General features: G+C 44.9%; 1 protein-coding gene across 1 annotated transcript in view; it reads right to left on the reverse strand.

Annotated features, from left to right (window-relative positions):
- ANK2 (ankyrin 2) overlaps positions 1-16,049 on the reverse strand; it is a 327,832-nt gene that overhangs the window by 175,146 nt on the left and 136,637 nt on the right. Inside the window, exon 5 of the mRNA XM_090036674.1 lies at positions 219-317. Within this exon, the coding sequence (XP_089892800.1) occupies positions 219-317 (99 nt within the window). The remainder of the gene's footprint in view (positions 1-218; positions 318-16,049) is intronic.

Below are 16,049 nucleotides of genomic sequence, written 5' to 3' on the forward strand. Positions count from 1 at the left end.
ACTCCTTGTGGCTCCAGGAATCGTACAACTGAGCTTCTCCTTCCTCATCACACATACCTACACAGGGAAAAACAATGTCTTCACACACATACTTTCACGCATAATCTGGTCTAGTCTTCAGAAAATTATGTTTGACAATCATATTTGCTTGCTATCAGTCGCATCTTGAAAGCAAGGGCAAATTAAAGACAATCTGTAAAAAGGCATGCATATTGTACCTCGGTAGCAGTGCTCTGGTTGGCTCCATTTTCCAGCAGATATTTCACTACTTCAATGTGGTTCTCTTGCGCTGCCATGTATAAAGGAGTGAAACCATTCTAGGAAAAAAACCCAACAGAATATCAAGTAATTAAGTCTTTATTGATACATTAATAGTAATGAATAACAAATAAACACACAAAAATATAAATGCCATTTAAGAGCGTGTTAAAGAAAGCATGTATCAAGTGAAATTTAGCAAAATTGCCGTATTTCCTGAGCATGGCACTCTTTTGTACTGAGCATTAGTACTAATACAGGGAAACAACTTTGTGTTTTCTGTGTTAATATGCTAGAATGATCTGTCCTTGTTCCACATTCTGTGTCACAAAGCTAAATCATGAGGATCACAAAAAAACAGATTCTAAAAAAATATTTTTAACACATCAAAGCATCTGCTGTTTTGCAATGATCTATAAACTACCTAGGCTTTCACTCTTAGTATTCTTTTACATAATTTTAGGATAACTCAGTATACACTGGGAATGTTCATTAGTGACTGATAGATATAAAACTGGCAGTAAAATTTTATGAACACTGACATAGAAGCAAGATTTTTCTTAATCACTTTTATTTAATCAAAGGCAGTGAAAATAAAGTCAAATGAAGTTTAGTAGAGATGGCAAAGCTTTAAAATCATACATAAAATTTAACAGCCATAAAAATAGTGCAAACCATCAATCCTCAAACAACAAGACATTGCAGAGTTATGACTATCTTTCTGAGACCACAGTAATATTGTATATAACTTAAGTATATACTTGTATATGTATGATTTAAGTATAAACACACCTAGAAATGCAAATAGGTTCTTAAACAAAACTGCTCCAGATATTATCATTTCTTTCCAGGGCATAACATGTATATAGATATAGATATGAGTTTAATTATATTGTGCACATGGAGTGTGTGTGCATGCGTCTACTTTGAAATACCTAGTTTTAAATAAAAATACGTAGCATGTTAATTCATCAATATCCATATGAGTGAAAGGCACAAAAATGAGCCTATTTGCATGATTAATGAGGCTTCATATTATTGTTTCAGGATAATTAAATAGGCCCAACATTCTTGTGTCAAGCTCTGTAAATAACACTGTAATTTAAGAGAACTTAATCATCTCTCATGAAACTTCCTGTCACCATTCCATGCCACCCCTAACAGAATATAAACCATAAATCAGATTTCAGCCACAAAGTGCTTTTTTCCCTACTTCAGTATGTTTTACAGTTTAAGAGGGTGGGCTTGTATGTGCTTACAAACATATTATTATTTTGAGTAAACTTCTCATGGGAACATTCAACACATTCTCAGAAGAGAACCCTATCACACAGGCAACAGATAACACACTTGACTGTAGAACTCATGGTTTCCGATCTCCATACGTATCCGCACAGCTATATTAATATAACTGATACAAAATGTCCACATAGACAAAGGCAAGGGAACCCGGGATGGTATGATCCCTTGGAAACCTGATAAGGTTTAAAGTTAAGAAGGTTCAAGTGTTGTTGTAGGCATAATGGACTAAGACAGGGATTGTCAACTGGGGGTACTTGGAAACGCCCTAGGGGGTAGACACAGGCGGGCAGGTGGGGCTGGAGCACTACCACCCACCACCCCATGCTGCCACCTCCCAGAAGCAGTGCTGGGGCAGGACAAGGACAGCAGTGCCCCTCTGAAGGCCACACAAGCACCGACCAGCAGGCCAGATGTCGGGGTGGGGAAGCTCGCACTTGGTGGTTGCCACTGCCACCCACTACCCCACACTACCCAATCCCTCCCCTCCCCCCCAAGCTCTGCTTCCGGTCACTTACTAAAACCTCTGATCTAGAAAATATGTGAATATCTTTTATTGGACCAAATGTATAGCTGGGAGAGATGTTAGACAAAGTTTCAGGCTCAAAATGCAGACTTGGAGAAAGACACTTTGTCCCTGAAAGCTAATCTACTACATCTCTCCCAACCAACTCTCTGTCCAATAAAGGATATCACCCAAAAATCCTTGGTCATCTTTAGAGTTAAGAGCCAACAACTATAAAGTAGGGCCCTCTGGATTTTATTTCTAGTCTTGCCATTGACTTACTGGGCATGTCTACATGAGATGCAGTAAACTGAACTACTCTATAGTCAGGACAGGCATCCTATACTGCCAAACCTGTGGCTGCAGGGGATCCCGCAGCTAAGGGGCCTCCTGTACACAGGCAGTGGAAGTGGGGGGATAACAGGGCTCAGCCCCCCAAAATACGGGGTAGCAGCAGGCATTGCCTTAGGGCAGCTCAGCCGCAGGGTCCTACAGCAGAAGTGAGGAGGGGTGGGCATGCTGAGCCACCCTGAGCGCTTGCAGCCGGGATCACACCTGGCCTAGCCACAGGCAGGTAAGTTTCTTTTAATCTGTTTTTTTTATTTCTGCAGGCTTGGGGAGAGGGCAGCTTGAGGGCAGATGAAGTGCAAGAGAGAAATCGTTCACCCCTGCCCCTGGCGCACTCCCTCTTTCACTGTGGGGACTGTCCCACGAACCGGCCTGGCCCCCATTCACCGTGACTGAGGCCCTGGCCCAGCTGGGTCATGGGACAATCAGATCCTGGCCACTTCGAAAGCAGTAGGCGCCACCATGTGCATCCCACCGCTGGGCGGGCCAGGCAGCGAGGCACATAGCAGTGCCCGCCACTTTTGAAGTGGTGGCAGTGAGGCATGGAGACATGGAGCAGAGGCTGAGCCCAGCTCACAGCTGTGACCTGCCCTGGCTTGCGCAAAGATCAGGGGGCCATGTGCCCCTCCCCTCTCAGCTGCCTGGCACCATGCCTCTGGAGGAGCTGCCAGGGTCTTCCTGGGGATGATGTGAAGCGGGGCAGGGTGGGCGCAGGGTTCCTGGGGACTTCATCCTCTTCAGCCTGGCAGTGCAGCTGAGGCTGGCCCAACTCTGGCCCCCCCCCCCCCCATCAGTGCATGACCAGGACCAGTGCAGCCGGGAGGCAGATGGGGCAAGTGTTGGGGCTGGGAGGTGGCAGAGGCTGACGTGGCCAGTGCAGCCAGGAGGCAGCCGGGGCCGGGACTGGCGTGGCCAGAGCTGGGAGGCGGTCTGGGCTGATGTGGAGCCTGCTCCAGCAGCAGACAGCTCCAGGGGGTAGGGAGCAATCTTCCAGACCATGCTTTGATCACAACACTGAGGCTCAAAGCTGCCTACACAGGGAGAGTTCCCCAGCCCCAGGTTAAGTGAGGAAGTCTGTACATGCAGCCCAGAGCTGGCTGGGAACCATTCCATTTCAGAACAGGTTTCAGCCAGCTCTGGGCTGCATGTGCAGACTTCCATGCACAGTCCAGGGCTGTCCGGGAACTGTACTGGTCTGGGGCAAGTCCCAGCCCCACAGCTCTCTCAGCCCCATGCCCTGATCAGGTGATTGAGGCACAGGGCTTGGAAAGAGCTGCTGTGGGGGCAGGGGGCAGGTCCCAGCCTGCTGTCCTGATCCACTGGTCCCAACTCGCTGCCCCAATCTGCCCAGCCAGGGGCTCACTGCTAGCTACCCCACTGGTGGGACAGCTTCTGGCTGCCCCCAGGTAAGCAGGAATTCCTACCCAGCTGGGAGCTCACTACTAGCTGCCACACCAGCAGATCAGGGCAGGGACCTGCCCCTCCCCCACAGCTCTTTCCTAGCCTTGGGCCCTAATTGGGTGATCAGGGAATAGGCTGGGAAGAGTTATCTCCACTGCAGCTCTTTCCCAGCCCCATGTCCTGATTGCCCAATTGAGGCATGGGGCTGGGAAACAGCTACGGGGGAAGGGTGTACCCCAGAGCTGGCTGAGACCTGCCCCAGATGGGCTTGTCCCCATGTGCATGGGGTGAGAGAGCTCTGCAGCAGCAGATCTCCTGCCCCATGCACATCAGGAAGCCACCTGTGCTCCCCCTGGCTGCTACGGGGGGACAGAGCAAGATGGGAGCAAATCTGCTCCCAAGAGGTAGCACATGTAGATATATTTCCCAGTAGGCTTACTGTGCAGTATTTTTACTGTGCAGTAACCCTACTTCGAATTAATTGGACATGTAGACATGCCCACTGTTTGTGTGTGTGTGTCTCTGCGCATGCATGCATGCGTGTTTGTTTGTCCCTCATAATTAATACAGGCAGTCCTTGGACTTATGACCCAATTGGTTCCTGAAAATGGCATCTTAAGTTGAAATGTAACTCGGAACCCATTTTCCCATAGGAAACAATGTTATATATGGGGGATTGCTTCCTGAACCAAGGCCCGATACCCTGTTTTCACCAAAAATAACCCACTATTTTGTATTCAATCAATTATAGATGAGTAATAAAGTTACATTATTACAAGTTTACATTTATATGTAAATAGAAATCACATTGATTTGGAAGGATGTCTTTGAGGTGACTTTGCTAGACTTTTTGAAGGGTTCTTGGCTGGATTCTTCTCAGGAGTCTTGGCTGCAGGTTTTTCTGCAGTCTTGTCTGCTTTCTTAAAAAAAGTGTCCAAGGAAGTTTGGACAGATGTTCTCCAGGAAGATGGGTCACAGTGACTTGTTCGCTGTCATGGCATCACATCATATTAAGTGTTGTAAAGTCAAAACTGATGTCACAAAGTTGAAACCGGGTGTCAATTGTAAGTGAGAAACGTTGTAAGTGTGAAACATTCTAAGTCGAGGACTGCCTGTATATTATTTACCTCCTTCACACATGGGTTGTAAAACTAAATTAATGTTTGCATAAAATGTTTGAATAAAAAACAAACAGAGCTACCGAAGCACAAATTTATTATTGACCACAACACTGGTGCTCAAACAAATGTAAAAAAACCCTGAAATGTCAACAAAAAGGGAAAATATTCATCATGAAAATATTCATCAAAAGCATTTCTATGTTCAACCATTTCTACTGGGTTTGCCTCCTAGTCCTATACCCACCCATATATTAGACCTGCTTAGCAGGATCATTGTGAAAAAGCATTTCAATAGTGGGTACAGGTGAACTAGTTCTGACTGTAGCCTAACTGGTAGCATATAGCAAGATAAAAATTTTACAGTACCATGACAAAAAACAAGGAAGTAATCTCTACTGTAAATCAAAGCTTTTAATTAATGAAACGGCTAAGATGCCATCTTGACAGAATTTTTATAGTTCTGTACATCAGTTCAACACTATTCATTGTACGATCTCTGAAGTCATAAATAAACATTATTTCTTGCATTTTCCAATTAAGTACTAGGTCATAGACACTGTTGCAAAAAGAACTGCAGATTAAGTTTGCAAAACAGCAAAACTGCCAAACAACAGTACATAGCTGTGTGTGCTATTAGTTGAATCAAAGGCTAAATATACTTACAAGTGAATTATGATTCCCTAGCTACTTTTAAAGTTGTGTTAGGCCTCCTCTACACTATTATATTTATGCTGCAATTAACATGCTATTCATGTTATATTGGGAAGGGTGCTACATGTACACCTCATTTAAGGCATCATAACACAGAAAATGAGTCATAAAAGTATTTTACATATTGTAAAATAGCCAGTATTTTTATGGCTGTTTTGTATGGCATCTTAAATTTAACGTGTGGCCAGAGCCTCCAATCAACTGATCATTGGTTCTGGGGCCCAGACTGCACCAGAGTCTAGAATGGCCCTGGGACCAACAATCAGCTGACTGTAGGGTAGAGGGAGGTGAGGTGGAGCTGAAGGACTTCCCTCACCAGGGACAACCCCTACTGTTGCTGGGCACAGTGCTTTGCAATCAGTTAATTGTTGGCTCCAGACAGCACCAAGTCTTGACTCTTAAACTGTCTTGTCTGAGACTGACAATCAGCTGATTGTCTGCCCTGATGGCCACAGGATAAATTGGACCCAGGACTGAGGGCTGAGGCACCTGGCTTTGAAGTTGCCCATGCAGGGGAAGCCCAGAATGTGGGGCATGGAAGGAGGGACCAGGGATCAGATCCCATCACACCATTAAATAAGTGGATGCTAGAGGCCTTAGACTCTTCTATGTGTCATTTTCTGCCAGCTGTAAATAATGATTCAATCCTCCTGATTTTAGACATTCTTGGGTTTAGCTCAGTGCATGTCTGATCTATTTTCCTTCCAATTATGCTGCACCTTTTCCATGTTAAGGCATCAGTTAGCAATTTAACAGCAATTCATTCAATAGAAGACAGCCTTTCTTAAGACACAGGCATAGCGGCTCTCTTCTTTGAAGTTCTATCTGGCACTAAAGGTACTTGAGGTCAGACGACTGGCAATGACAAGCTCCCTAATACTCATAATTGCCTCATAGGTGCTTTAAGAGGAGTAACAAAAGGCAGAATTTAGTCAAGTAACACGAAACAGGTGTGCATCCCTATCTGCAGAACAAAAGTCAGAGGATGGAAGGGGAGTCATTTACTTAATGACTTTTTGGGTGCATCACAGAGACCCTAGAACATTTCCTGACTCACTTTTCATGTGCTATTTTGAAAACACCAAAACTTGTTCCATGCATCGTACCTATGCCATAACAAACACATATACTTCATGCCCAGCAGCTGGTGAGGCATAAAAGACTGCTGCAAGAGGAAGGATAAAAAGTCATTTCTTATGAGCCTACTGAGAAAGCATGCAATATCTTGTGCTTGTGACAGTACATTTGTCACTCCTAGACTTCAAAACAGCAGCCTTTGTATGACATACTACAGCTCAAGAGACTGTTTCTCATGGCTTCTTTTGGCCACCTATCCTGTTAATAATGCAGAACCTACATGGGGCTTCATGGGGCGTGTCTCCGCAAGTAGGAATATGTATTTCCCTGGGGACAAAGAGCAGTGGCACATATTTGTGCTGCTGCTACTTCTCCCTGAGCATGCCCTTGCATACACACTCTGCCAAAATGCCCCCGGTTAGGTAAGGAGTTGGCTCCAGCAGCCTTACTTGGGGTCCTGGGGGTCTCCTGGGGCTGCAGCAGCTGTGGTCTGGGTGTGTGAAGCCTGGTTGGCAGCCAGTCTGGCCCTGGCTGGCCAGGCTCTGGTTTTGGACAGCGCATATTGCAGCCATGTGCACCACCCTGCTTTTTTTGGCGCATTTTTTTTTGACGCTAGGAACTCTGCTGGGAATGTGGGCGCATGCAGTGCATACAGTTTGCGGCACCCCAAATCGCACATGCATGCTTGCGCAGATGTGCCCACAGTCTTTCTCCTCATGATGTGAAATGAAGCTGTACCATTCTGAATGGCATAGAAGAGGAGTCTTCTGTCAAGGACTAGGAAGGGACTAGCAGTATAAAAAAAACTCTTTAAAAAACTTGTATTAAGATATAAAAGTAGTTAGGGACTGGGTCTCACCATTGTAGCTGGATCCTCAGATCTGGATACACACATAGCAGCAACCTTTTGAGGATAGCCAATGGCAAATTACCAATGGCTACACTAATTGGTTAATTTACTTGGCTCAGTGTCTAATCTATTAAGGCCTCACACTACAGTGTTTCACTTTTTTCCTTTCTAGATATTATGCCGTGTACAATTCTTCTATTATTGAATTTTATCAATTTGAATAGAATCACTCACAATCTTATAAATGTGTGGCAACTGCAGATTTTCAAGAATTAATCAATTTGCCCTTAGAAGAACAGTTTTGTCAACTAGGCTTTCCTGTTCTGGAATAGGATCAGAAAGATAAACTCAGGATTAGAAGAGACTGTATGCATCCCATGTATGACCTGGTCATTTAACACCAGGGGGTGTTAAATGTACCTACTCATAGTCCTGATGTTGACCCACAGAGTTTCCTTCACACTGAGAAAACCCATCATTCACAGCAGGAAGTTTGCTCTAATCATGGTTAAAACCACAGGGGAGCAAGAGAAGGGAATAATTGCACATTAAATCATTTTCTCTAGTGAATTCTTTTTCTTTAACTCCAGTGAATTAAGCTCAGTTGACAGTTTCTATGTCCCTTATCCGCAATATCATAAATATGATTAATATGATTATATATGAAATATAAATAGGATTAAATTCAGAACACCTTAAAGAAATATTTTGATTAAACTCTGGTGGTCTTTATTTCTATCCACTTTCATTGACTTGCCTATGGAATGCAATGGTGTCTTTGACTGATATAAACCATTTCATCTTACAGCTTTTTAAATTCCATTCAGCCAATCCTACATAGTACAAAACTTATAAAAGCATGTTAAGGATCAAGAAACCTTTGCAATCACCATAGTGTTACCACTAACCATGGCCTCTGAGTTGGACTTAATGCTGATACCAAAAAAGAAAGATAGTTGCAGTCCAAAAGGTTCTAAAAACTTCCATATTAGCCTCTGCAGGCTCAAAGTGGAAGACGCAGTATGTTCTGATGCTGATGACATGCTATAATTGCCTTTGTTTAATTTAGACTGTGATTAATCTTGACATATGATTTGTGGAAACCGTATCTTTTATCAACTTGTCTGTTTACCATATTTAAATAATTTTACTATATTTTAACTATTTCCAATGAAGGATGCAATACCTTCAAGGGAGCTTAAGGAGACTTCATAAGATTTCCATAGATTCCTCAAATCACCATGTTCAGAAAAAATATTTATCTCTATAGTACTATATCCAGTACTGCTCTGAGTTGATTCATTTTCTTGTACTGCACTGGCTAGGTGCAAGGGTAATCTGTCCTGACCTCAAGTCTGCAGATCAACCAAGAAGAATAAGACATGAAGACTAGGGAAAAAAACAGAATGTGTTTCTGAAGCTGGTTTCCCCATCCTTTCTTTTTTCTATAGAGAAGGCAAGATCTGCATGTGAACCCTAAACAGCATAACAGTCTTATTTAGTTTTACCAGGAATATAAAACTCTAAAACTGTTGGTTCAGAGGTGATACCTTTTAATAGACCAACTAGAAAACAGCAAAAAAATTATCCTTCTTTGCAAGTTTTTGGGCACGTGCCCTTATTCAGCCATATTTCAAGGAAATGATGGTTGGTTTATGAGCCCCCTACACTAGTATCAGATGTTGTCCCCAAATTAAATAACTATTTTTAAACATGACCTGGAAAAGGGGAAAATACACATTGTTTAGCTTGTTCATGAACACCTGAAAATGGGTTTTGTGTTATGTTTGTAAATCTGGATTTTTGTACTATTTAAAGAAATAGTATATATAGATTATATTCTATTCTTTAGGAAAAAAGCAGAATATAATCTTGTAAAAAAAAAATGGTATATCCACTCCTCAACTCTTCAAGTAGTTGTAGTGCTATTTCATAACACTCAGCCTTCATTACCTTTAGAAAATGACACTGTAAGACCCATAGAATATAAAGATGAAAACCTACAATAAACAAAGCACCTTTGCCCAATTATCCCTGAGTTTCCTTTTTATACCACACTGATTTACTTGGTTTGAGAAAATGAATCATCTTCAACATTAAAACTACCCCATGCTTTGATCATGAATGCCAATTTTTAAAACAATTGAAATAAACATGGATTTTTACACAACTTAGAAAAACTGACTACACACTTTTTTGTGCAGGGACCGGGACTCCCCCAGAGATTCAGGACAGACTCAGGAGAGACTCTGCCAGGCCTAGGGTCAGGGAAGACCGGGTTAGAGAACTTCTGAAGGGGCTGGACGTGTTCATATCAGCAGGTCCAGATGCTCTCCACCCCAGGGTGCTGAGGGAATTGGCAGGGGTTATCGAGGGGCCCCTGTCACGGCTTTACAAGCACTTGTAGTGCTCTAGCCAGGTGCCAGATGACTGGAAGAAGACCGATGTGGTCCCCATTTTCAAAAAAGGGAGGAGGGACGACCCAGGAAACTATAGGCCTGTTAGTCTTACTTTGATCCTGGGGAAGCTCTTTGAGAAAATTATCCAGGAACACATCTGGACCAGCAGGGAGGCAATGCTCAGGGGCAACCAACATGGGTTCATTAGAGGCACGTCCTGTCAGACTAACCTGATTGCCTTCTACGATCAGGTCACAAAATCATTGGACACAGGTGTAGCAGTGGACATAGTCTTCCTGGACTCTAGGAAGGCCTTTAACACTGTTTCCCACCCCATTCTCATTAAAAAGCTAGGGGATTATGGCATTGATGCCTACACAGCCAGATGGATAGCAAATTGGCTGAGGGGCCACACCCAGAGAGTGGTGGTGGATGGCTCATATTTGACCTGGAGGCATGTGGGCAGTGGGATCCCCCAGGGCTCAGTCCTCGGGCCCACACTGCTCAATCTCTTTATTAGCGACTTGGACGAGGGGGTGAAAAGCACCCTGTTCAAAATCATTGACAACGCCAAGATCTGGGACAAGGTGAATGCGCTGGAAGGGAGGGACAGGATACAGCTAAACCTGGACAGGTTACAGGGGTGTGCGAATGAGAATAAGATGGGATTCAATACTGACAAGGGCAGGGTACTGCACTTGGGCAGTAAGAATCAGCAGCATACCTATAGGCTGGGGAACTCCCTACTTGAAAGCACAGTAGCAGAAAGACATCTTGGAGTCATTATCAATTCCAAGATGAACATGGGCCACCAATGTGAGGACACAGTCAGTAAGGTCAACCGCACCTTGTCATGCATCCACAGATGCATCACAAGCAGGGCCAAGGAGGTGATCCTCCCCCTCTATGCAACACTGGTCAGGTCACAGTTGGAGTACTGCATCCAGTTCTGGCTGCTGCACTTTAGGAGAGATGTGGCCAGCATGGAGAGGGTCCAGAGGAGGGCCACTTGCATGATCCGGGGGCAGCAAGGCAGACCCTATGAGGAGAGGCTAAGGAACCGGACCCTGTTCAGCCTTCACTAGAGAAGGCTGAGAAGGGACCTAGTGGACGTCTATAAACTTACCAGGGGGGATCGGTGGGGAATGGGAGAGACCCTGTTCACTCGAGCACCTCCCGGAGTAACAAGAAATAACGGCCATAAGTTGTTTGAGGGTAGGTTCAGGCTGGACATTAGAAGACACTATTTCACAGTCAGGGTGGCTAGGATCTGGAACCAACTTCCAAGGGAAGAAGTGCTGGCTCCTACCCTTGGGGGTCTTTAAGAGGAAGCTTGATGATTACCTAGCTGGGGTCATATGAGCCCAGTATTCTCACCTGTCCAGGGCAGGGGTCAGATTTGAAGATCTACTTAGGTCCCTTCGGACCCTACATCTATGAATCTATGACTATTCTACAGCTTGCTTCTTCCTACTTTAATTATAGAAGGGATATTTCCCTACTGTAATATCTCTAACATAATATAGATACATAACTGAAAAAGAGGGAGAAAATGAGAGAGTAAAGATGCTTTCCTATATATTACCATATTCACTTCAAAATAAGATGACCCCCACAATAATTAGATTCTACGTGTGGAAAATGTATAAATTTGTAATGATTTTCCAGGTAGAGAAAATAATTATTGGAGGTTTGCATTGAATTTGTCCCACTTCCCTAAATATGGGGGAAGGGGCGTTCATGTAGCCTGTTACCTCCTTTACCCCCAACACACTTTTTTCCCCACTCCAGGTCCCTTCCCTTCCTCTTTTGTGTCAGACCCTGCTCTCCCTAAGCGTATGGAAGTAAAGAACAAATTTGAAAGAAATGACCTTGAAGTTAATAATTTACCTCTAAGATAAATTATGTTGCAGATACCCACAGACTTAGTTCATCCAGAATTGATGCATTTTACCTTTTTGGAAACTGCTGCAAGTTTTAGCACAGATACTTCATAACCACACTTTTAAGTAGCAGTTTAGCACCTACTTAGAGAGTGGACAAACTATACATGATTTCATAGACATTAGGGCTGGAAGGGACCTCGGGAGATCATCGAGTCCAGCCTCCTGCCCAAAGGGCAGGAAGTCAGCTGGGGTCATAGGATCCCAGCAAGATAAGCATCCAATTTCCTCTTGAAGGTGTTCAATGTAGGTGCTTGAACCACCTCCGCTGGCAGACTGTTCCAGACCTTGGGGGCTCGGACAGTAAAGAAATTCTTCCTTATGTCCAGCCTGAAACGGTCTTGCAGGAGTTTGTGACTGTTTGACCTCGTCATCCCTTGGGGCGCTCTGGTGAACAGACGTTCCCCCAGATCCTGGTGGTCACCCCTGATAAACTTATAGGTGGCCATCAGATCACCCCTGAGCCTGTGCTTTTCCAGGCTAAAGAGTCCCATGGCTCTCACCCTGTCATCGTAAGATCTGTTTTCCTGACCTCTGATCATGCGCGTGGCTCTCCTCTGGACTCTCTCAAGCTTCTCCACATCCTTTTTGAATTGTGGAGCCCAAAACTGGACGCAGTACTCCAGCTGCAGCCTCACCAAGGCCGAGTACAAGGGGAGAATGACGTCCTGCGATTTGCTCGAGAAGCATCTATGGATGCAAGCCAGCGTTTTGGTCGCTTTACTAGCCGCAGCATCACATTGCAGGCTCATGTTCATCTTGTGGTCAATGATGACCCCCAAGTCTCTTTCTTCTGTAGTGCTAACCAACGTAGCACTGCCGAGCCTATAAGGAAGCTGCAGGTTTTTCCTCCCAAGGTGGAGAACCTTGCATTTATCAGTGTTAAACACCATGAGGTTCTCATCTGCCCATTTGCTGAGCTTGTCCAGGTCAGCCTGGATCACCCGCCTATCTTCTGCCTATCCTTCTGGCGTGGATGCTTTGCCCCAAAGTTTGGTGTCATCGGCGAACTTGGCCAGTCCACTCCTAACTCCAATGTCCACATCGTTAATGAAGATGTTGAACAGGATGGGTCCCAGGACAGAGCTTTGAGGGACCCCACTGGTCACAGGGCACCACGATGCGTGACTGCCATCAATCACAACCCTCTGGGTCCCACCACGAAGCCAATTTCCCAGCCAGCGGATCGTGGTGGAGCCAAGGCCACAACTGGGCAGTTTGGCCAAGAGGTGATCATGGGATACCAGATCAAAAGCTTTTTTGAAGTCAAGATATATGACATCAACCTCTTCTCCCTTGTCCAGGTGATAGGTCACCTGGTCATAGAAGGAAATGAGATTGGTCAAACAAGACCTACCCACAACAAACCCATGCTGGCTGTCCCTTAGAATGTTAGCCTGGGCCAGTCCCTCAAGGATGGCCTCCTTAATAAACTTTTCTAAGATCTTCCCCAGGATAGAAGTCAGGCTAATGGGCCTGTAGTTAGCCGGATCCACTCTCCTCCCTTTCTTGAAGATCGCCACCACATTGGCCTTTTTCCAGTCTTCGGGCACTACACCAGAGCGCCAGGAGTTTTCAAAGATCCGTGCCAGGGGCTGGGCTATGACGCTCGCCAGCTCCTTGAGTACCCTGGGGTGTAGATAGTCAGGGCCAGCTGACTTGAAGGTATCCAGCTTCTCAAGGTGTTCCTTCACAAGGTCAGCATTGATGGAGGGTAGGGGATCCCCCTCACCCAGATTTCCCTGTCCCATAGCAGGCATGGGCATCCCGTGTGACTGATGAAAGACTGACGCAAAGTACCTATTTAAGAGGTTGGCTTTTTCCTGGGCGTCAGTTGTCAGTTGTCCCATCTGGTTTAGCAGGGGTCCAACATTGCCCTTGCTTTTCCTCTGGCTCCCCACATATCTGAAAAAGGACTTTTTATTGTCCTTGATGCCTGAAGCTAGTTGGAGTTCAGTTGCAGCCTTGGCTTTCCTGGTTTGGTCCCTGCAGGACCGGACCAGCGTGGAGTAATCCTCGTTGGAGGTGAATCCCGTCCTCCATCCTTTGTAGGCTTTCCTTTTTAGCCACAGTAGGTCCGCTAGGTCTCTGGAGAGCCGGGGGGCTGCTGTGCCTTCTTGCTGCCTTTCCTCCGTGTTGGAATAGATTTAGCTTGTGCATTGAGGATCAATCGCTTCCTTGAGAAGCAACCACTCTTCTTGAACTCCCATCTCCCTGGGGTCATGGTCCCTGAGGGCCTGACCGACTAGCCTCTTGAGCTTATCAAAGTCGGCTTTTCTGAAGTCAAGTCAGTTGCTGACTGACTTGCCAGCTTTACGGCGGATGGTGAAGGTGATCAGCTCGTGGTCGCTGTCACCCAACTTCCCATCAATCACTAGGTTGCCGATTAGGTCGTCCCCCGTAGCCAGTACCAGGTCAAGCAGCGCTTTGCCTCTCGTTGGCCCATAGACTTCTTGAGTCAGGTAGAGGTCATCCACGCACGAGAGAAAGCTTTGCGCCCGCTCGGATTTAGCTGAGTGATCTTCCCACGAGATGTCCGGGTAATTGAAGTCACCCATGACAACCAAGGTCCTGGAGCAAGTGGCCTCAGTCAGTTCCCGGGTGAACTCCTGGTCAGGCTCGGGACTTTGAGTGGGAGGTCTGTAGTAGACTCCCACCGTTGTGTCCCCTGTGCCGAATTCCCCACGAATTTTTATCCAGAGGGCCTCTAGCTGTCCATGCCAGTCGCCAACATCAGCTTGCAGGGACATGTAGCTTTCCTTCACATAGAGAGCTACACCCCCGCCCCTTTTGTCAACACGATCCCTCCTGTATAGGGTATAGCCTTTGATATTAGTCCAAAGCCATGATATACCATATAGTTCACTGGGCTGGGCCCCAGCAGAGTCAACAATATTTCAAGCCATGGGGACCCTACAACTTAGCATTGCTCAGTATGCGTGTGTACTCCAGATACTTCTCCACAAAAGATCCATGTGCTGATTAGTGCCCCCACTCATGACTGGGGCTGGGAGTACTTGTCATGAGCCCTAGAATTCTCCAAAAATGTATAGGAAGATGAGGTGAAGGGCAATTTGGTCTAGTTCCACCTCAAGGAGAGCAGGGCCACAAAAATAATATATGACAGGATGGCAAAGGGCCCAACAGAGGGATTCTGGGTGAACTGTTTAGGCCCTGTTTGCCCCTGATGTTCACCAGACTTAAGGCAGTGAAGAAACAAGAATCCTTAGAAATGGGAAAGTAAGACACAGCTCAGCTCTGGCAATAAAGAGGAAGTTGAAATGTAGTCAGTGTAGTAGTAACTCACCATGACTTCTAAAAGAATCAGCGCTGAGGGGACTGAACACAATGGGTACTATGATATAACTTATTCGGATGGATTGTGCTAACCTATTCTTGTGGTAGGTTCCCATTAGTATGTTTGTCCTATGTGGGTCATGTATTGTATAAGTATGCTCAGTGTCAGCTGCATTTAATCAACTTCAAAGTTAGTTTCCATTGCTGAACACATACAGCTTTTGGCAGCAGTTTAATGATAGACAATGTATTTAATAGGGGGCATTTTTTCCCATGCAGATTGTGAAAAGAATCCCATCCTGTGTTTGAGTAAATATGGTAGTTGTGACTCTTTCTTTAATGATATTAGAGTTAATAATGAAATGACCAATGTTGCTGGGCTTAATAAACTCATCTGTTTTGCTACAGAAGCCTCCAGAAACTGTATAAGACAATAATAGTAACAGATCAATAGCATCACAGGAAAGTGGAAATGCTGTTTTCTAATGCGCTTGTTTACCTACAATACATGCTTATTCTTAACTACTGCTCAAAAAGTAATTACTAATCAGAGAACCAACAGAAGCATTAGACTGGCCTTTGCCATTCAAACAAATAAAACAGGATTCCTGCAGTGATGTCAATGTAATGTATTTTAGCTTTGTCCCATTTTCTGACTCTCTTATTTACTGCAGTTTTAAATATTTTTCCTTAATATTAAACTAGTGACACCAAACTTACAAAAGAAAATCAAATTAAATATAGTTTTCCATAGAAAAAAAATTAAGCATACACCCAAAGCACAAAAACCCAATCAGACATCTGAAGCACAAAAATCATAACCTAAGGTTGAAACAGAGT

Source organism: Crocodylus siamensis, chromosome 2 (genome assembly GCF_052110815.1).
Source record: "Crocodylus siamensis isolate JL-2025a chromosome 2, ASM5211081v1, whole genome shotgun sequence".
Lineage (NCBI taxonomy): Eukaryota > Metazoa > Chordata > Crocodylia > Crocodylidae > Crocodylus > Crocodylus siamensis.